Source organism: Gavia stellata, chromosome 2, assembly GCF_030936135.1.
Source record: "Gavia stellata isolate bGavSte3 chromosome 2, bGavSte3.hap2, whole genome shotgun sequence".
Taxonomy (NCBI): Eukaryota; Metazoa; Chordata; class Aves; order Gaviiformes; family Gaviidae; genus Gavia; species Gavia stellata.
The window spans coordinates 14328711-14349490 of record NC_082595.1 but is presented as its reverse complement, the minus strand read 5'-3'; the positions used below and the strand labels follow the sequence as shown (position 1 = coordinate 14349490).

The 20780-nt window shown below is 40.4% G+C and overlaps 1 protein-coding gene across 2 annotated transcripts in view; it reads left to right on the top strand.

Annotated features, from left to right (window-relative positions):
• Positions 1 to 7913: 7913 nt before the first annotated feature.
• Positions 7914 to 20780, top strand: part of LRPPRC (leucine rich pentatricopeptide repeat containing) — a 93049-nt gene continuing 80182 nt past the window's right edge. Inside the window, exons 1-2 of one of the 2 annotated variants that reach the window (XM_059834563.1) lie at positions 7914 to 7934; positions 19349 to 19554. In XM_059834563.1, coding sequence (XP_059690546.1) covers positions 19359 to 19554 — 196 coding nt within the window. In that variant the 5' untranslated portion in view covers positions 7914 to 7934; positions 19349 to 19358. The remainder of the gene's footprint in view (positions 7935 to 19348; positions 19555 to 20780) is intronic. The other variant, XM_059834557.1, reaches the window with a different exon arrangement.

The following is a 20780-nucleotide window of genomic DNA, read 5'->3' as shown; positions in this document are numbered from 1 at the left end:
ATTGCCCAACTCCTAAAAAAAGTTCATTATGGTAAATCAGAACATCTATAAGAAAACCTCAAACATTTTGAACCAAAGCAGAAGCCTAGACTTTAGATGCTCTCACTCGATCTGTCTTATATCCAGAATTACAAAATGTCTTCATTGTTTGGGATAGGAGGAGATTTGGCAGAAAGAATCAGCCAGCACGCCCGCTGATAGAAAAACAGCATAAGGATTCTTATCTAAAGTAAACCCTGTAAGCTTATGAATCATGTTTTATTATAATTTCCCAGTTCAGCTAGCAATCTGCATGATCTCTGAATCATTCCATTCTTGTTTCTAACCAAAAGTTAAAGCATGCATCAAAATCTGAAAATGGTTTATTACATACTGGAGCTACAGGCAGCTGAAATACAGTTTTACCATTCCTGAAAATTGTCTTACTACTTTCTCCCCTCCAACACTCCTAATAGCCAAACCCTGGGATGTGATATTCTTTGTAGTACAGCATGCCCACAATTAAAGATGTAAAACAAAGGCAATGACAGAAGAAACACAAAATGTGATGCCCATGAATATATATCTTAATTATTACTTTGTTATTATTTAAAAGCAACAGATTTAAGATACTGAAGGACTACTAATCAGTTACAGATTTATGACTGTTTTGCAGTTTTCAGTAACAGTACGCTATGCAAATCTCTCAACTATATGATTCACTGCAGCTCTAAGAATATACCTTCTGACAAAAGCAGTTACCTCAACTTCTCATTTTATGCAGCTTATAGAAAAAATTCAGATGTGACCCAGTTATGTCACAACCATTTTCAAATTGTGATCCTCTGAAAAGTAACTATATAAAAAAAGCACCTTCTTACTCATCAGATCTGCTCCCCATAGATAGCTAGGATAAGATCTGCTGACTTGGTTACAAAAATAAAGGCTCTACTACTTATTAAAATTTCTACTAACCTTGGAGAACTAACAGAGCTGAGGAGAACAGGGAGCTAAATTTTTTTGCATCTGCAGTGGAAATAATTATTTTCCCGTGCAATACAGCTCTAGAAGAGCTCATCAAAGATTTTGGGTGGGATCAAACAACAGCAAAGGCATACTTTTGCCTGCAGAAACATTTTAATAGACACATACAATAAGGAATTAATTTAGCATTTTGTTAGAGATTAAGTCACCATTGGCCATTGGAAAGGAACTGTTTTACATGAAAACCGAGCATGTTTTATATGGAAATCAACAGGACTCTCAAGCAGAAATTTTCAACTCAGATTGTCTATTATCCATCTTTCTCCTGTTCCTTGGTTTGCTGCCTTATTTGTCATTTCAACAAGACTCTTAGATATTACCCTACAAATGTCAAGATTTGGCTTTTTGATTCTTTCTTTGCTACTGCTTGTTCCTGTTCCAGTACCTCAGTTTGATTTTATCAGCCTGCCAGACCCAGAAAAGAGCAAAACAATATGCCATACCATCAAAGCTATGCAGTCAGGCTTCCATAGATTATGAGAATGGCTTAAATGTAAATAAACTTACAGCATGGATGAGAGGAGCTTTTTTTGTTGGGGGGGAAGAGGGGAAACAGTTGACAGTTGAGAGACGAACAGCCCCCAAAGGAATCGGAGCAACAAAATTTAATCCTAAATGTCCATGAAAAAATACACGGATCTTCCCGCTGTCTTCTTGCAGGTGAGCTGTGCTTATTTTCATCTTGTTTCTGGGAGGTGAACAGCAATCCCTTTTCCATCCAGTCAGTAGCATTACCAGTTACTCAGTTACTGTCATCTCACAGATTTCTCCTTCCTTTCTGTCAAACTATTCCGTTGTCACCCTTCTCCACTTTCCTTCTGAACAATGTGTTCATTTCCACCATCTCCATCTCACTTCTGTAGCTCTTAAACTTCTTACTTCATTTGCACCCTCTCAAAAGAAAACCTGACTAGTTCAGAAACCTTGTTGACTTCAATCCTATTTGCAACTAGAGATTTTTTTGTTGAGTACCTGCTTTGCTATATGTTAGGCAACACTGGCCAAATTACAAGACCTAAAAGACACCGAAGTAATAGAAGTTGGAGGCAATTTCAGATCCTGGAAAATATTCCAAACAAGGAAATCACATTATTGCTAGCATTAAGCAACTCAAGCTCTAAAAATCACACATTTGCTTTAAAAAACACTCTTTTAAAATATTTTTTCTCTAAATTCATCAGACGTTCTCAGGTTATGCTTTAAGTTCTTTTGCAAATGAAGCTGAAATACACATTTTAACAAGATCTGAGAAATATTAAGAGTTTCAACAGAAAAATGTGAGTGTTTGCAGTAACAATCTTGCAAGTACTTTAAGCTGATCCCATTTTCTACTCTCACAACAAAATGGACATTAGGTATTAAAAGCGTACAAAAACCTCAGCAAGCATGAATTTAAACTCAGATTTTCTTTGCTGTCGCAAAAGTGTTTCTGTATATAGATATATCTATATCTAGGTATACATATAAACATACAGAGAACCACAGAAAACTACATTCTTCATTATCCTTCTATCTTTTCCTGCCACAAGAGCCATCTCTTTCAGAGGCACTATTGCTTCAGCCTGAATTGCATGCCTGAGATTAGGCAAGAGGCTTAAGCCAACACTTTCAGTCAGATTTGGAGAACAAGCTATAGGGAAAGGTCACTTTTTGGTTTCAATGTCACGTTCCCTCAAGATACATTAAGAATACATATTCTTCATACCAGAATCGCTTAAGTACCACACTGTCTGAAATATAAGGTTATCCTTACTTGGTCGTCAGAAATAAAACTAATATTGATACTAACAATACAAGTATGTATGTATCTTACCATCTTCTCAATTCCATGCCCTACCTTCCTCCAAAGTCTCAGGTAAATGCCCCAGATTATTCTCTCCATGGCAAACCTTCCTGACAGTCCATTTCCCAAGATGAATGCAGCCACTAAATCAATGGGACTATGCTGGGAACTGGGAACTATGTTCCCTCTCCCCACTGTGTAACATAGACCGTGCACCACACCGATCTATGACCTTGGTGGGAGGATGGATGTCTTACTGCACTGGTGTCATCCGCACAGAGCTGCCTCTAGATGAGGCCATGTTAATTTAGGGAACGGGAGAGAACAGGCAAAAGTATGAGGAAGTTAGGAGCAAGAGATCCCCCCCTACACACCACAAGATCTTTTGTGCCACCTTAAAACCTCCTGCCTTGAGAACTGTAGAAACTATCCCCACCTTTCCAAGAGGGATTTGATGGCTCCGTCAGACAGCTCAAACCAGTAGAGGGCACCTCTGAGACCCCTGAAGGAACCATGGAATTGATGGAGAACCCATTGCACAACCTGCAAGCACAGACCACGTTTGACTTTTTCAAAGGTTAACATCTCAGAAACCACTTATACGAGATAAAGGCAATTAGCCATGATCCCTGTTATCATCTTACCCTCCAACACGCAGCAGCAATATCCAAACTGCCCAATGGCAATGGTCCTAGGCCAATGTTGATTCTCTTCTGCATGTCCTCTTATGTTCCCTCCACTGTTGCAAAGGCATTTTGACACAACTTGGACCATTCACTCCACAAGTTTTTACTGCTCAGATTCTGGGGATGCAGTTATAGTGTAATTTTAACTTTGGAATTCCAGATTTTCCAAAGCCAACTGTGTCATTGTCATGGTTTAACCCCAGCCAGCAACTAAGCACCACACAGCCACTCACTCACTACCCCCCGGTGGGGACGGGGAGAGAATCAGAAGAGTAAAAGTGAGAAAACTTGTGGGTTGAGCCAAAGACAGTTTAATAGGTAAAGCAAAGGCCATGCATGCAAGCAAAACAAGGAATTCATTCACTATTTCCCATCGTCAGGCAGGTGTTCAGCCATCCCCAGGAACGCACGGCTCCCTCACACGAAATGGTTACTTGGAAAGGCAAACGCCATCACTCTGAACGTCCCCTCCTTCCTTCTTCTTCCCCCAGCTTTATATGCTGAGCATGACGTCCTATGGTATGGAATATCCCTTTGGTCAGCTGGGGTCAGCTGTCCTGGCTGTGTTCCTTCCCAGTTTCTTGTGCACCCCCAGCCTACTCACTGGTGGGGCAGTGTGAGAAGCAGAAAAGGCCTTGCCTCTATGTATGCACTGCTCAGCAGTAACTAAAACATCCCTGCTTTATCAACACTGTTTCCAGCACAAATCCAAAACATAGGCCCATACTACCGACTATGAAGAAAATTGACTCTACCCCAGGCAAAACCAGCAAAGGCATAAACTACTTTTTTAACCTGTTTTTTACATACGGGGTTTTATATGAAAGATGGGAGAGTGAGTGAAGAAAGCTCTAATTACTGCATGTTATTATAACTCTTGCTTTGGAAATTTCCATGTCACACTTCAATTAAGTTTTAAAAATTATTAAGAAGTGTTTATGATAAAGTCTCTATGAAATTAGCAGAAACCTTATCGGAACTAACAAGTTGCAGTAGAGGTAGTATGCATGTAGGCAATGCCCATCTATTACCTTAAATAACCAGAACCATTCTGTGGCCTTCCAGCCAACTGGAAGAGTTTGGCTACAGTCCTTATTTTTAAATCCTCCCACCCTCCAGCACAGTGTGGCCATTCGCCAGACTGCCTACTGGCAACAGCCCCAAGCTGTTTGATGCTAATTCCTCAAACAATGGCAGGCAATTGTCTGGCATAGGCTGAAATTGTTGTAGAGAATAGGAATTCAATAGTAGAGACACAGCTCTAGAGCCCAGCAACATAACATGGCACTGCTTAATTAGTATCCCTAGGGATAGTCTCCTGGGAATTATTAACAATGGGAATAAATTGCCTGGGCAGAGCGAATCCAGCCAAGAATCTTGGAGGATGTGGTCTGTTCGGAGAGAGGAAAAAACAGGAAGTCAGCAGAGGATTTCTTTTGCTTGTCTGGAGCTCTCTGTCAATTCTTTCTTTTGGTTGCAAGACCCACAAACCATGTTTCCTTAGACTGCTTCCTTTTCCTGGTCCCTTTTCTGCCACATGTCCTTCTTTCCTATCTCTCTTAGCCCGGGCTCATTCACATCTGATTTTTCACTTGTCCCTTATGCAGCTGACCACAACTTTTCCTTCTGTGACTTCCACGACTCCTTCCTTTCCCCAGCACATCTTTTGCAATCCTCCTACTTAGATGAGTATCTTCATCCCCCTCTTTGGGTATGTTCGTGCCTTTGGCCTTTTCTGTATCTCTGTATCTGTATCTTTCATCTCTGGAATCTTTTCTACAAATACAGCATAGGTACTGTGCTGAGGACCCACAGACCTATCTGAAGCTTTTTGTCCATACTGAAATCCCGGTGCCTCATTCACATCTTGTGTACAACTCATCAACTTAAGTGTGGCATGGCTACAACAAAACTTTCACTCTTCACTTAAAAACTCCTCCTGTTTCTCAACTACTACTGGTGACACTACCATACAGTGCTTGCTCTAGATTCTCGCATACAGGGGTAATAGTTTTTCTCCATGAATAACATACCTAATACACAACTTGTTTTCTTCATCCAGAGAACTAAACCTCTCACCTAGACTCTAAAAATTATGTCTCAATTTACTGATTAAAATTTTTCTCTTTTTCAGATCTTGAAAAATGTGATCTAGACCCCCATATCCATTCGGAGAACTTCAGCATATATAATTTCCTAAGTCTGCTGCTTCAGGTGTATCACATTTTTAACCAATTCCTTGGGACCTCCTTTCCTTTTCACATCAAACAGCTGTCTTTACAGAATCTCAACTATGACCCCTCACTAGGTAGTGAAAAGACAACTCCTCTGCACAGCCCATCCTGTTATCTACTTACTAGATTTTCAAACACCTTTGCATTTTCTTTGTCCTTTGAAGGAATTCCTGGTCAGCATGTCTCATTGTTCTCATTCAAAACACACTGAAACTGTTCTTTACTGATTCAGTAGCAGTGAAGTCTCAGCAACAAGAACCTACTATTTATTATGCTGACCAATGTCACCTCGTTACTTTCCCTTACTCTTCCAGTCATTTGCTTTATCATTTCTGGTCCTTATTGTAGGCATTGCAGACATTTTTGTATTGTGTCTTTAAAGTGAGCTCCCAGGGGCTCTACTCCATAATCAAGTTTAAGCCAGCCTAATAATTAGCACAAATGCTATTAGATTTGTACTTGTGTTAAAAAGCTCATCTTTGTCTTCCTTATTAAGATTGAACTCTGTATTTGGCAAAATACTGTAACACTGTGATACAGCAGAAGCCACGACAACAAGTAACATTACAAATACTGTCTTACTAGGTGCTGCTCATGCCTTACAGCTTGACTATGAGAAGTCTTGAGCATCCAGGACTTTCTTATAAACAGAAGTGGGTGTTCATAATTTTAAAACAAGCTGGGCTCCGCCGCATCTGGATGAGGAGACTTTACAAGCCTTACCGAGTAAGGTGTAATCAGAAATGGCTGAGCGTAGTTGATTTGATAAAAATCAATCTCATCTTTTTTGATGAACAATCTGCCCCCGAAGTAATTATTTGCAGTCTATGGCAAAAATAATTACCTGGGTTTTGTATTAAAACATACACTTAACTTAGAAGTACCTACCTAATTTAGTGTTTTATGGCACAGGAACCAGCTTTAACTTACATACCAAAATGAAACATCGATGCAGATGGCATCTTAGATAATATCAACACGCTCAGGTAGAGATTTACTGTTAAAAAGTTTTTAATTAAGGTTCTTCCCTCCGCCCCTCACTCCCACTTTGTTCCCAGAAGGGAGGGAAGCAGGGGATGACACTTCAGAGGCCCCTGTAAAGGCTGACCGCCACACCCGGGGCCTTCCCAGCCCAACTACGCAAGTACTGCTTTCTTAAAGCAACACCTACAAATCAACAGGTGCCACGGTCAAGACGGAGTTTTTCTTATTACCGACAGGAACAGGCTGCGGGATTTTTTTCGCATTTGCACGCCGCCTGCCACGTTTTCAGCGGTGTCTGAAATAAGCCACTGTAATAAGCCACAGCGAGCGGCAGCTCCGTCCCGCCTCAGACCCTGAGCGAGCGGGAGCCGCCGGGAACCGCCCTTCTCCCTCCGGACAGCCACCGCCGGGCTCCGGGCCGCCGGCAGCCCCCAGAGCCAGGGGCCGCCGCTCCCTCCGCCGCCCAGGAGCCCGCAACGGCCCGCCCAGCTCCGCCCCGCCGGCGCGCGGACAAGCAGCAACGCCCGCGGCCCGCCGCGGAGGACAGCGCCGCTCCCGCTCCATCGCCCACGTGACTCCTTTCCGCAGGCAAAGACGGACAGGTGCGACCCACCCGCGAGAGCGTCCTGGGCCAACCGACACCTATCGCGGAATTACACGGACGGCGCGTAAAGCGGTGCCCATCTCCCGGGAGAGCCGGCCGGGAAAGGCCCTGCTTCCCCGTGCTCCCTTCCGCCTCCAGAAGCGCGGCGAGACGCGCCGAGCCCACGCTTCTTCCCCTCAACAGCTAACGCCACCATCTCGAGCGCCTTCCGCTCGAGCAACTCCGGGTTGGTTGCCGATCGACCCAACTCGGGGTTGGGGCTGCGCCGCCGACCTTGCGTGGAATGCCCCATCAGTGGCACGGGGTGGAATTGGAAGCTCGCCGGTGCCTGAGCGGGCCCATTCCGAGAACCGGTCCGGCGGCCCCCCCTGCGGGGAATGGTTCCTGCCGTCACGTGGGCCGTCGGAGGCGGAGCGCCACCGCCCACCGCCCCCTCGCCCTCCGGTGCGCGTGCGCAGTAGCGCGGCGCCCGGCTCACGTGCTCCTCCGCGTCCGGCGCGCGCGGCGGTCATGGCTGCGCTGCTCAGCTCTGCAGGGCGCCTGCGGGCGCTTTGCCCGCGCCTCCTGCCCCTCCTCCGCTCGCCTGCGGCCGCCGCCGCCCGCCCGCCGGCCCCCGCCAGGTGAGACCCTGCGCCGCGGGGCTGCCCGGCGCTCGCCGGCAGGCGGCTGAGGCGGCGGGGCCGGCCGAGGTGGCGGTCCTCGTGGCCAAGGGCACTGCCGGCTGGGCCGCCTCGCGCCCCCGGGGCCGTTGCCCCGCGACCGTTGGCCTCTGCTGCGCCGCCCCCCGGGGCTGCCGGCGGGAGCCCTGCGGCCCGGCCCCGCGCCTCTGGCCGCCGGTGCGCGGCGGGGTTAGCTGAGGGTCAAAGGCCGCGGGGAAGCCCCGCGTCCCTCCGGCTGCGTCGGCGAGGGGGGACCGCTCCTGCCCGCAGCGCCGCTTCGCAGCGGTGTCTCGTTGGGCTCAAACGAAAGCAGAGTGCTCTCCTCTCTGCGAAGAGGAAAGGGCACTGTCCTGCGGAGAGTACTGCTGTAGTGGGACAAACTGTGCGGAGGAGGGGGGCGAGGAGGAGGGGAGAGGGCAGGTGGAGATAAGCACTGACTGACTGACTGGGGGTGACCGCAGTTGGAATCTGGGCTTCCTCGCTGTGCCTGTCGGGCTCCGATGTGCCTGTTAGCAAAGGAGTTTGATATTCCTCCTGATACGGTTCCCTCTCTTCCATCACGCAGGTAGGGTGGAAAACTCACCCCACCTGTGTGCGTCCCTGCCGCTGTTTTGACCACGCTAATAAGTGGTTGGTACCCTGCAGGAAGTTTGGAGATGCAACTCTTCCTTAACAGGTGTACATTTAGTAAATTTTTTTAATTAAAAAACCATTAGTTTGGGGACAGCTAAGCTTTCTCTCCAGTGGTGGTGCGCTGCAGCTCCACATTTGGGATGTTTTTTGTCTTGAGCGCATACTTCTTGGGTGTAGACGTACAAAAGGCTCAGCCCTGAATACATGAACAAGCATGTCAGAATCCACGTTTGTAGAGAACATACAATATTTCAGGGTTTTTTGCATGCACTGTTTTTTTAATAAATTACAAGGGTGATGTTAGCATTCTGTTACATAGGCAAACTAGTTTTTTTATAATTTTTTCCTTAATTACTTGTCCCAAGAAGGAAACACCTCATACAGATGACAGCTGTGTCAGAGTTTGGTATTTATTTTTTGTATTTCATGTAGCAAGTATGCTGTTACAACTACATGAAAATTTTCGCAAACTTTTTTAACATTAGGGGTTACATTATTGTCAACGAGTTCTCAAACTGCCTGTGAATGAGAGAAAGGTTTGTTTATGACTCCTGAGCCTTGATGGGGTTAGATTTTTGATTTCCACCATGTCCAGGTTGTAAGTCTTAAAACAGGGATTTGGGAATGGGTTGAGATGCTTAGCTTTCATTTATGTTAAATGACTTGCTGTGATTATAATTACAGTTGTTAACTGAGAAGTTGTATAAAATGAAACAGAATAATTATAAATAATTTGTAAATATAAATGCCTAGCTAAGTAGCGGTTTAGATCAGTTTCTTCCAAGCATGTGAATGTTTGCTGTGTTTCTTCCAGTGTTTGCAAATACTAGTGAGGATGCAGTACAGATGGGTGGGAAGGGGCTTGTGCCTCGTTATAGCTCTGATGGTTCCTCTAAGTCAATGTAACTTAATGCCTGATAGAGAACCAGAACAGTTGTCTGCCATTCTAGGTAGATAAATATGCTCAGCAGAGGACTTGGCGAGTTCCAGAGCTGGTTCAGGAGAAGAGATGGGAACAGATGAGAGTCAGCAACAGACAACTCCTAGAGGGAAGTCTCACCACCAAAATAAGGAAGTTGTTGCTACCTGCAGTAGCTTTAGTGCTTATCAAACCTATTGGGAGCTGATTTTATTCGGTAGCCTGACTGAAATCTTACCTAAAAAAGAATGTAGTTTTCTGTTGGTTTTAGTGATTGAAGTGTAACAGATTGTTAAATGCTAAAGTTGGTATGAAGGATGGAGTAGACCTGTGTGCAGGAAGGACCAGGGGCTGGGAAGACATCTGCTGTATGGTTGGCAACAGAACAGCGTGTTTAATTAGTTGCAAATCATGAATAAACTTTTCTACTTTGTGGTAATTCGTCTGATCTTTGTTTTCCTCGACTGGAAGCTTAATTCCTAAATTAGTTTGTTGCAAGAAGTATTATTCGCCAAAATTCACGTGTGACTTGATGAAGGACTAACAGTGTGGTGGTTTTTTTTCTAGAACTGCGTTTCTGGAAAGAACTTGAAAGGTGCTTTATGCGATGATAATTTGGCTCTAACAGCTGGGTTTTGGTCTTTCAGTTGGTTCCCCACCCCCCCAAGTGACACTTTTTTCTTGCACCATATTTTATTATTCTATGTTTTCAAGTATGAATGGGGTCATATGTGGGATAGTGATAATACTGAAAACTCTTTAATTCTCCGGCTAGATTTACTTAACTATGTGAGAAAGGTGCTTGGTAGAGAACGTATTCACAGGAAACAGAAGCAGTATTTATTTCGTAGCTTTTAGGTTTTGGTCTAAACTGTGAATTATATTGGAATAAGACCGAGCAGCACACCTAAATTTGTGCATTCTTTCTGTCCAGTAGTTTAATTCCTAAGATAATTTTTCACCTAAAATCTTTGTCTTACTGTCACTTTACTATACGGGTTTACGCATCTTAGTGCGCAAGTGATAATCTAGGACCAAAGTGTAAAGTAAAGGTAGTATTTATAAACTGAAAATGCACATATGAGCATATAATCGCATTTCTTTTTTTACGGTAAATAACTATTCATTGTTGGTTTTTTCTACTTAAGCCTTAATTTCTGGAAATGGACCTCTTTTGAAGAACTAGAAGAACATATGGACAACATTTAGACTTGCTATACTCACTGTTCAGGTCTCAAGATGGTTTTCTGAGAGTGAAATGCAGTCTGCTGCAGTAAATTGCAGAGAATATTGATAAAGTTCTAATTGTAATAGTGGGGAAAAACACCCACAGTTTTAAGAGCAAAAAAAAAACCAAGGAATAATGCACCATTTCACAAGAGAACTGGGTAAATAACTGTATGCTTACATGTGCTTGGTAGTGTTGTTTTAGCATTGAACATAATGAAGTCAGTTCAGAAGCAGGTTTAAGACTTTCATTACAATAATGGTTACAGAAAAGTTGCAAATCTGTTAACTTCTTTAGAGATGCGAAACAGCAACCATTCACATTCAAGCACAGATTTTATCAAAGCATCATATTGCTCTGATTTTTAGTCTAAACTTCTGAAAATGGGTTAGGACAGTAGATGGATATCCAATTACATTGGATGGGTGAGAAGCATTTCATAGCAGATCAGATCTAAGGCAAACTTACTATTTCACTTGACTCTAGTATAAAATGTGAAATATACTGAGCTATATGTTGTGACTCTCATGCTGTGCAATTATAACAAGATAAGTAAGCCATGACAGACCAATACAACAAACTTCAGCACTGCACTGTTTTATACGGTACAAATTATTTACTGGAACTTTATTCTTAGAAGCTTCACTAAGGGAAGAGATGCTTAAATTTGCTGCTAGTAGTTGACTGTCAAGAATGCTGTAACAATCTTCTCTATCAACAAGTGTTCAGAGTACATTTTGAATTAACATCAGAATATCTTTTGGGGACTTTATTCTACATACTCTAGGTGATTATGTTATGGTTTGATGTTACAGCTTGCAGTTGTGGGAAAGTTAGTGTTGGGAGGAACAGTATTGGCTCCACTCTTCCCACACTGACCACCCTCCCATTGCTGGCCAGCTTGTCCTCCTCTAAAACAGGGTGCTCCTTGGACCTGTTACTGGGCATATTACTGTAAGGAAACAGTTTTCTGACAGATCGAGAGGTTTTATTGGATCATTTAAGGATCCCATTGAACTCTGGAAGGGTGGGACCATGGGCAAAAGGAGAAGTGGGAACCCTGTGTGATGACTGTAATATTAGATCAATGCAACTGTATTGCTGAACTGCACTTTTAGATGTGTGAGTGCTAGGATGCTCATCCTGAAGTTGACACCCTGTCTGTCGTCAGAGAAAAGGAGAACAATTAAGCTCCTAAGGCATACATCATAAAAGTATAGCTGAAGAGGAAAATCAAGTGGAATCTCTACATGCAAGTCTCGCAAGGCGTCTTTGGCCTTGCTGTCACTTCCTCAGTTTGAGATTCTTGTCTGTGAGTTTAAATGTCAGTTTTCAGGACTGTGGAGCAAAGAGCATCTCCCCAAACAGCACATTGTGCTGTAGTGAAAGCTTCTGTTTTTTTGCAAGATCTGTGTTCTGTTCAGAGGAGTGATTGCTGAGGAGGTTGGTAAGAGGGTACCATGTGCAATGCTTTTCAAGTTGTCCTTGTAAAGACTGTTGACTTTCGGTATGTTGTGGTGTGTTTGTACAAGATTAAAGCATGTTGGTGAGATGGGAGGGAGAATACCCTTTTAAAGAATCTTGTTTCACATCTGGGGGGATTTGATTTGAGCTTTGGATAAACCATAAGTTAAAAACTCAAATGATTCATGGTTTAACGCGTGCTACTTTTTATTTTTAAATTAGCTGCAAACAAGTTGCTTTGGCTATTCACTATCATACTCAGCAATCCATCACCAGTGGATGAGAATGTAGAATTGGATGCTTAATTACTTTACATTAGCAACATGATAGAATTAATGGGCTTTAAATGCAGAGGAGGCATTCATAGACTCGCTTGTGGTAATACTGAAGCAACATTCTGTAGTAGTAAAGTTTCACAAGCTGCACTGTTGTTGTAGTTGTATGTGTTTTACTGACGGACATAATGTCTAGAGACTTCCTAAGAAATAGCACTAAGCAAAGTTTTTTCTGCTTTGCTTCTTGTGAATTGCTTAGGCAGTTTTTAGATACTCTGCAAGAAACTTGAGGTTTCTCAGTCTACATGAAAAAACATAAAATTTTCTCTCTTGTAGGATCCTACTGTATTTCACTGAAACAAAGATACAGTGGTCTGAACATCGTGGCCTTTTTTGTAGGTGACCATAGCTAAGTCAGGGGAAATACTGTTTAGCAGTCATGTGAATCATGCTGGGGTCTCAGGTGGCATATTTAGTCTTATATTTAGTAAATTTAACTAATGTTAAGTCTGTAGTGCTTTTATCTACAGAATGAATTTTAAGTTTACCATTATTCTACTTTGAGCATGGCTTGTATTTTGAAAACTTTTTCATACACCTTTTGCCTGTTTAGTTTAGAAAGAACAAAATTTTCAGTACTTTTGTTGGAAAAAGCATAGCAACTACCTTATTGTGGCTCTGATAAAGGGAGGCAAATATCCATATGGTGGCTTTGTAATTCTTTTTTTGAATGTTTGGAATTGGTCAAGTTTTACAGAAAGTAAACTTTCTTCTGCTGCCAGGGAGAATACTGGAACCACCTGCTTTTTGAGTTGTGGGAAAAATGGGACATTTTTTACTCAGACTGGTGTGTAAGATGTGTTCCTTTAGGAAATTGAAGGCACTGCCTTTAGTCTGCTCTAGAAATATGGAAAACATGTAAGTATATTAGTATGGTATTGGGATTCTCACTAAATCCTTGCAAACGTAGAAGTATTTTACTAGCTGACTTGGTATAAATTTCCCCATGCACGCTTCATCTCTGCATAAGTTTTTTTTTTTACGAGTTTATCTTCAACTACTTTCCAAATGTTTTAAGCTAAATTGGAGGTGAAAAGTTACCGCTAAATAGCATGTGGTTGTGCGTTAGGATTACAAATGTATAATTGGTTAACCTTTCCTGTGTAGGCAAGGTCTACAGTTTTCATCCTCGCAATTGTAGAGACAAAGCTGAAAATGTTGTAAGGGTACAGTTATGTAAAGGCTCAAATATCAGAATGCTACTTCTAATCTTGTGATTGTGGGAGTAGGAGAGAGTTCATTTTATAGGGCTTAATATATCCTTTTGAGTTTCTCTGGGTGGGTATGAAGAAACACAGTTCTGAAGTATGGTAAAGAGAAATGACACGTGTTGGGCAAGAATCACATCACTAATTCAAACAGATCTGAAGTTATTGTGCAGCTTCACGTGCTTGCAGATATAGTATTTCACATGGAGAAAATCTTAAAATGCCATTTAAAGGTAATTGATGAAAGTAAATATTTGGCACTCATTGCAGCCCTTAGAGAAGTATCATGTGTTTTGCTGTGTAGCATAGCATTTAATTCTGAACAAAGTTAATTAAAATAATTGAAAAAATTTGGTTACATCATAAGACTATATAATCTAACATCTACCACCGAGGCAGGATCAGAAATGCCAAGGTCATGCATGATAGATTTTTTTCCCCTTCCTAATCTTACTTTATAAGCTTCCAAATGAGAAACTTTGACTGTTGAAATATCCTGTTCTAAAATCTCATTAAAATTAATATTACAACAATTAATATTATCACTGTGATGCCTGCTGGATTAGGTACAGTTTCTTCTCTACTTGGAAAGTGGGATGGGACAGATGAGTCTTTTGAGTGTTTTAAACTTATTTCTTTGTGGGTAAACAAACACCATGGCAAGCAGAATAATTCTCTCTATTTTATCTATGTTGCTTTTGTTAGGAGTTGAAGAATTGAAGTTTTCTTTTTTACTGCGTGATGTTTCATGGTTAGTGGTGGCTCATTTCCAGTACTTTTTCGGTTGTACTGTTGTCTAGCCAATTGTACGCCATCTTACATTTCTGCATTTGTTTTTTTGTCCAAAACGTACAACTTTATTAAATCTGTGTTGGATTTCCTTTTTGTGATATCAGACCATTACATCAAGTAATCAAGATGACTCTGAAGTCTGAGGCCCTCCTTCTAAGAGTTTGCCACCATTATGGTGTTGTCTACAAATTTTATAAGTTTATTAACTCTTCTTTCATCCAAATTGTTAATGAAATTATGGAATGGACATGGGTTGTACCAGTCTTTTCCCAGTTGGGTCAGGTGATAGCTTAACTTAGAATTCCAGAAAATATATTCCCAATTTTGCAACAAACTCTGATCAGCACTTTTTAATTTCATATATTTTTATATTTTTTTAAAACAACTACTGCACCTATATTTTTGTATCTAAAAGTACGTTGTCTCTCCTTGTTTCACTTATGAGATTGTCATGTAACATGGTGCCAAAAGCCTGTACATAAATCCGTATTTTTTTAATTTATTATGCTTCTGTTTTTCCCAAAACTTTCATGAATTTTTGAAGGTAATTCCAAAGGACTGGAGGTTGAGTAAGGTCCATTAATGTGTCTTAAATATAACATATCTTAATGTTTCCAGAAATTACTTAGCTCATTCTTCCCTAATCTCAACTACACCCCCATCTCCTTGATAAAATTTAGTCATGGTAAATGGTTAAAATTTACATAGTATGGTTGCAATTAACATTTTTTGAAAGCTAAACAGTGTATGATCTGTAATTTTTTTTCCATTTTAAGAGGTATGTGTATTTTCTGAAATAACCTTTCTTATATTTAGAAGCCTTTTTTGCTGCCTTGTTATGTGACTTTCTGACTGGAAGGGTTAGCATGGCCTTGTTGGTTTTTATCCTTTTTTTTATTCCCCTTAATCGTGTGTTCTTTCTCAACTTCTAAAAATTAAGGAAGGATCACACAAGGTTGTTGAAGATTCCTGATGCATGGATAAGTGCTTCATTTTGTTAGCTTCTTTTTCTGTTTCACGCAGAGGTTATGCTATTAGTATCAATTTTCAGTAAGTATGTCGCCTACTGCATTGTTTTCTGTCCTTCACTTGATTGCCTGAAATCAAACCTGATACTGTGTCCCTTAATTTGTTAAGTTTGAATTTTTTTTGGAAGTCGTCTTTCTGGTCTGCTCAGTCTTTCATCTTTTAGAATAGTGAGCTTTTAGCATTTTTTTTTTCATTTTTGCCAAAGTTTTGTGTTCTTAGTTGATTTGTAGTGCTAGGAACCAAATTCAAGACAGTAGATGCCTGCAGCTTCATCCAGCTTTTGAAGCTACAGTTATTTTTAACAAATTCTTACTATGGGATTGGCTTAGCATTACACAGTGCCTTAAATCATGCTAAAAGTGTAATTTATTCAAATGCTGAAAGCCTACAGATGATAAGGTACACCCGAGTCTTACACTAGACATTATATTTCAGATTGATAATTGTAATTTAGGTGGATGCCAGTGGAAGTTTAAGAGTTCCTCAGGTTGTTTTATACTCTCATACTGTTTTCCCCTGTCTAAAACTGAAACTCAGACTCCCGTGTTGCCATTCCTTAATGTCTTTAATCAGTATAAATTAACAGAAACACCAGTACCATATTTGACAATATCTGCTGGTGGTGGTGGGTAAATAGAAATGCTCAATTCTGCTGATCTTTCAGAAGGTTAAGTTAGTGTATAAAAATAGCACTTCATATAAAAGTATAATATTTTACAGTCTGCAAGCATAGCACTTGATATATCAAAACATTCTAAACTTATGTTTTAAACAGCATCATGCTAAATGCGAAGTAGGGAGAGTTTAGTGACAGATGAAACTTTAGAGTCCTCTCGTGCTGTTAACCAGCATATTTTGAGCATGCACATGCTGGTTTTGTCTTCATACTTAATCCGATGGAGCTATGCAAGTGCTTTAAAATGTTTGTGACTTTTGACACTTGGAAAGTCTTACAAAGATGGCTTTCTTAAAACAGTGTAGGACTTCAGCTAAGAAATGTAGGTATCAATTAGTTTATGGTTACAAGTGTGGTATGTGGCACATATAATTCAATAATTTGCAGAATACTATATAACAATAGCAGATTTTTATGGAAAAAGACGTTTCAGTTTTGATCAGAAGCACAGGAGTCTTGTCCACTTGTGCTTTGATTGTTAATTGAAATCAAAGTATAAATTTCTGTGTTACAAAGACAGTAAGTCCTTGTGGCTGCTTGTTTCCAAAGCATTTTTTCCAACCTGACTTGAAGTATTCTGAAAAGCTTTCAAGTAGCTTTTTTAATGGGTATATGAGAGTGGATGATACCATTCTCTTTTTTTATCTTCAAGAAAAAAAAATAGATAAAGAACTTGGTAATCATTACAGTTTCATTCTTAGAGCTGTCCAGTGGCTAGCACATAGTTGAGTATTGCTATTTATGTGTTATTAAAGAGTTTATCTAAGTTGTAGGCATCTTATTTGGTTTTTACACACAAGAGGACTTAAGATTTAGTATCTTACTAATATTCTTACCTTGTACTACTGGATTTTTTTCTAATTAGTCTAATGATTTCTGTTTTAGGGAAAGTACCTGTCTCTGGTTATATGATGAGGTAGAAGAAGAGGAAAAGGAAGGAAGGAAAGAATTGGGGAAAATTACACCCTTAAATACTTCTAGTGAGATATGGCATTACTAGTCCCAAAAAGAAGCTTGATAGTGTTACTCTGACAAGCTGCTTACCACCAAAAGTGGTGTTTCAGTTTCTTCTTTTTCTTCCCAGTTCCTCTGATTGTAGCCACCTATTCCTACTCCACTTATTTTTTCTGGTTCATTCTGGTGTTTTTTGGACGTTCTGAGCTGTTACCACTCTAACCTGATGGAACAGTAATTGTTTTTCTGTAGAAGTGGCAAAATTGGTATTGTGCCAGGTTAGTGAGTTAAATAAGCTCACAGAGGGATCTGAATTAAATGAGAGCTAGCCCAAAGGAGTCAGTAGGAACTTGCATCTAGGAGGTAGAAATGAGACTGAAGGAGGGGATCGCTCCTTTTTGTCAGCCTTTTTTCCCTTCTCCAATTCTTTCTTCCTTGTCCTTTCCCTAGTCAAATAAAATGCAGATAATCTACTGGCCTCTGGAAAATTCTTCAGGAGGAAACTCGAGGAGATTGGGCAATGTAAAGTTTGCCTGCCTGAAAAAGATGATGCCAAACGGTAGTGATGTTCCTCTTGCTGAAGGATTTTTTTTTAGTGCCCTCAAAAATCAAACAGATCGTCTACTAAACTGTTTTCACAGCTCCATTAGGAAAGAGATTCTGCTTCAGACTCATTTCATTTAAAGAATTTTACTCCTAGAACTGACAGACTGCTCAGTTACCAAATCAGGATTTCAAGCAGCATGGAAAAAGGTGGTCTTTGGGCTACTTCGTACTAACAAGAGGCAACTGGGTGGTAAACCACTGGTCTCTTTTTTCCAGCACACTGATATGCACCCCACTGATGATTTTTCCGCCGTTTAGCAGCTTGCTGCCAGTGCAGCTGAAACACTGAATTGCCCAGCAAGTTCTTTCTCCTCCACTGGACTTCCTCTCCTATGGCCTTAAACTAGCACCAGTTGGTGAGAAACCAACCAGCAGATGTACCTGTGAAAAAGCTCCAGGTGTGGGAAATCATTTTGTAGAGAAGGTCAGCACTCCTCACTTTGAGTTTGCCATTTCAACAAAATGTGCAGCCATTACTACGTAAGACTCCTGAAGCATCTGTAACAGCAGGGAGTACAACAACTAGGTTTTTTTAAACTAGTCTAGAGACCTTAGAGAAATGTAGCTGAAGAGCTGGCTAGAGAGCTAGAGACGAGGGAGGGCAATTACAGAAGTTGCTGAATCTTCTTTTTGCCATCCAGCATGTATTACTTCCTTTGTATAGAGTTCTGGAGGAGGATAGTCTGGTTTATTTTATGCAGTTGTAAGGACAATTGAGAACAGACTTCCAAAAATGCTTGTGTGTAATGATAATTTTACTTGCACAGGCTGTTCACAATTCCGCTATGGCACAAATACTCTTTTCTTACTACGTACATAGACTTGTTCTTTTAAAAAAAAATAATGCCAAGCTCTTATTGTTTTGCTAGAAACAAGAACGCTTTCTCCTTATGTTTCTTGTTGTTGTCACACTTTATTTTGAGAAAGTAAATATTTAAACAAATCCAGTGTTGATGGTTGGTTTACATCACAGGATGGTCGCTTCATGCTTGTTAATGTAAATTCTGCAGAATGAGGAATGATCCCGTTGTTCTTAAAGCTGTTGTTGTCTAAAACACTGGCCTCTGCATTAGTTTTTGTGTATTTTAATTGAAAAGAAAGGTATGATTTGCTGCCTTGGTTTGCTATGTTCTGGAAGAGATGTCTGTGACTGTTCTTGGAGTGATTTTTCAAAAGCGTATTGAGAGCTTTTGTAGAAGCTGTAGTGGGACAATAGACTTTTATAGCACTTGGATGACTTAAAAAATTTTATTTTTGTGAGAACAGTATTTGAACCATTTAACTCATGAGGTGAATCCAACTGAATGTCAGAGAAAAAGTTGTCACTGTGAGAAAATATACATGACTATATCTTTTTAATTAGAAAGACACTGAAATGAATCACCTGCATTTGTTTATATCACTATGGAATGTTTTTGAGAAACTGTTCATCAGCAAGAAGTGCATTATCTTTTTGACATTGTGTGACTAGTGTAGTTGCAAAATGACTCACAGAAGTGTAATCTCTATTTTTTGTTTGTTTTTATTTAAGCAGAAACATTATGTACCAAATAAGGTTCCTTACAGTTGCACCTCAACAGGAGGGAAGTATTAAAGAAGAACCGATTTCAGAAATTCAAAACAGACGGACCTGGCAGTTTGACTGGGCATTGAATAAACTGGATAACACTGTCAGAAAAACTGGCCGCATCCCTAAAACCCTTCTACTAAAAATCTTCCATGAAATATGCAAAACAGGTAAGTTGCTTTCAATTAAAACAAAATAAAAGCTAAATGTAAAGCTGCAATACAACAATTCATCAAACCAGGGAAATTAATTGGAAGAGTTCTGATTTATATTTTGTCTTTGAGCATTGTTTTAGCTGCTGCATGTGTTGGTGAACCGACTTAAATGCTTTAGAGATGTTATTTTGCTTTGAATGCACACATTTACTTTTCCAGGTTTTTTTGTTTTTGGGAATTTATAAGTCTTGTAAAAATTCAGTGTGCTTTTAAGAAATCGTAGCATATTGTCTTGGTTATTGTGGGTTTTTATCTGGTAATATTATACCTTCCTCACGTAACTGTACTGTGAACTCTGAACAGGGATCATATCTGTTTTACACAGTATATTTTTAAAATGTCTGTAATAAACCATGCTGTCCTTAAGAGGCCATTTGTTTTAAAATGGAACTATACAGGGAAATGTGGAGGTGATTCCCAAGTTTCCCCGTTCCCTGATAGCTGAGGCTATTTGGGAAAAGAAAGCTTTAATAAACCAAAAATAAACAGCTGAGGCATTGTTCATTCTGACAGATTCAATATCTCTTTGGCTAAAAATAGCCAGACTGTATTAATATTTTGCAAACCAGGTACCACAGTTGATGAGGTTTGGTACTAGTTATGATGAGTCAGTGGAGACATTTGATAAATATTAGCAGTAGTACCTAGTGAGTACATTTAGCAATGACGGCACGTATGGTTTTGTTTTAGTTTTGCACTTTGCTGTCTATTGCTCTGGATTGTTACTGGCTTGTATACCTGGGATTGCGCTTTTAAGTTTTGCGGTTCACTGTTTAAAAGCTGAGTCTTCAATTCATGCTCTCTTTCTCTTTCTGTTAACTTCTTAGTTTTTTCTTCTTGCTTGTGATATCCTTTCTAATCCCAACTGCTTTTTCTTTTTTAGGTATAAAGTTCTAATTTGTGAGTGTGTGTTGGCAAGAATTTTATGTCTCTAAGTTTATCTGCAAATCACAGTTCTTAATGATCTTTGATTAGTTACACAGTTTTTAGGAAGTCATTAACAAAAAGATTAATTGCTTATAGTCGTTTCCTTCGGCTGTGTAAGTATATTTAAAAAAAAGCGTAGGATTTCGTAAGAGATTTAACTAGGATGCTATTAAATAACAAATACTTCCATATGAAAAATTCAGTCTTTTTTATTAATAATGTTGAAAACTAATTTAGCAAAAGTGTGGGAGTTC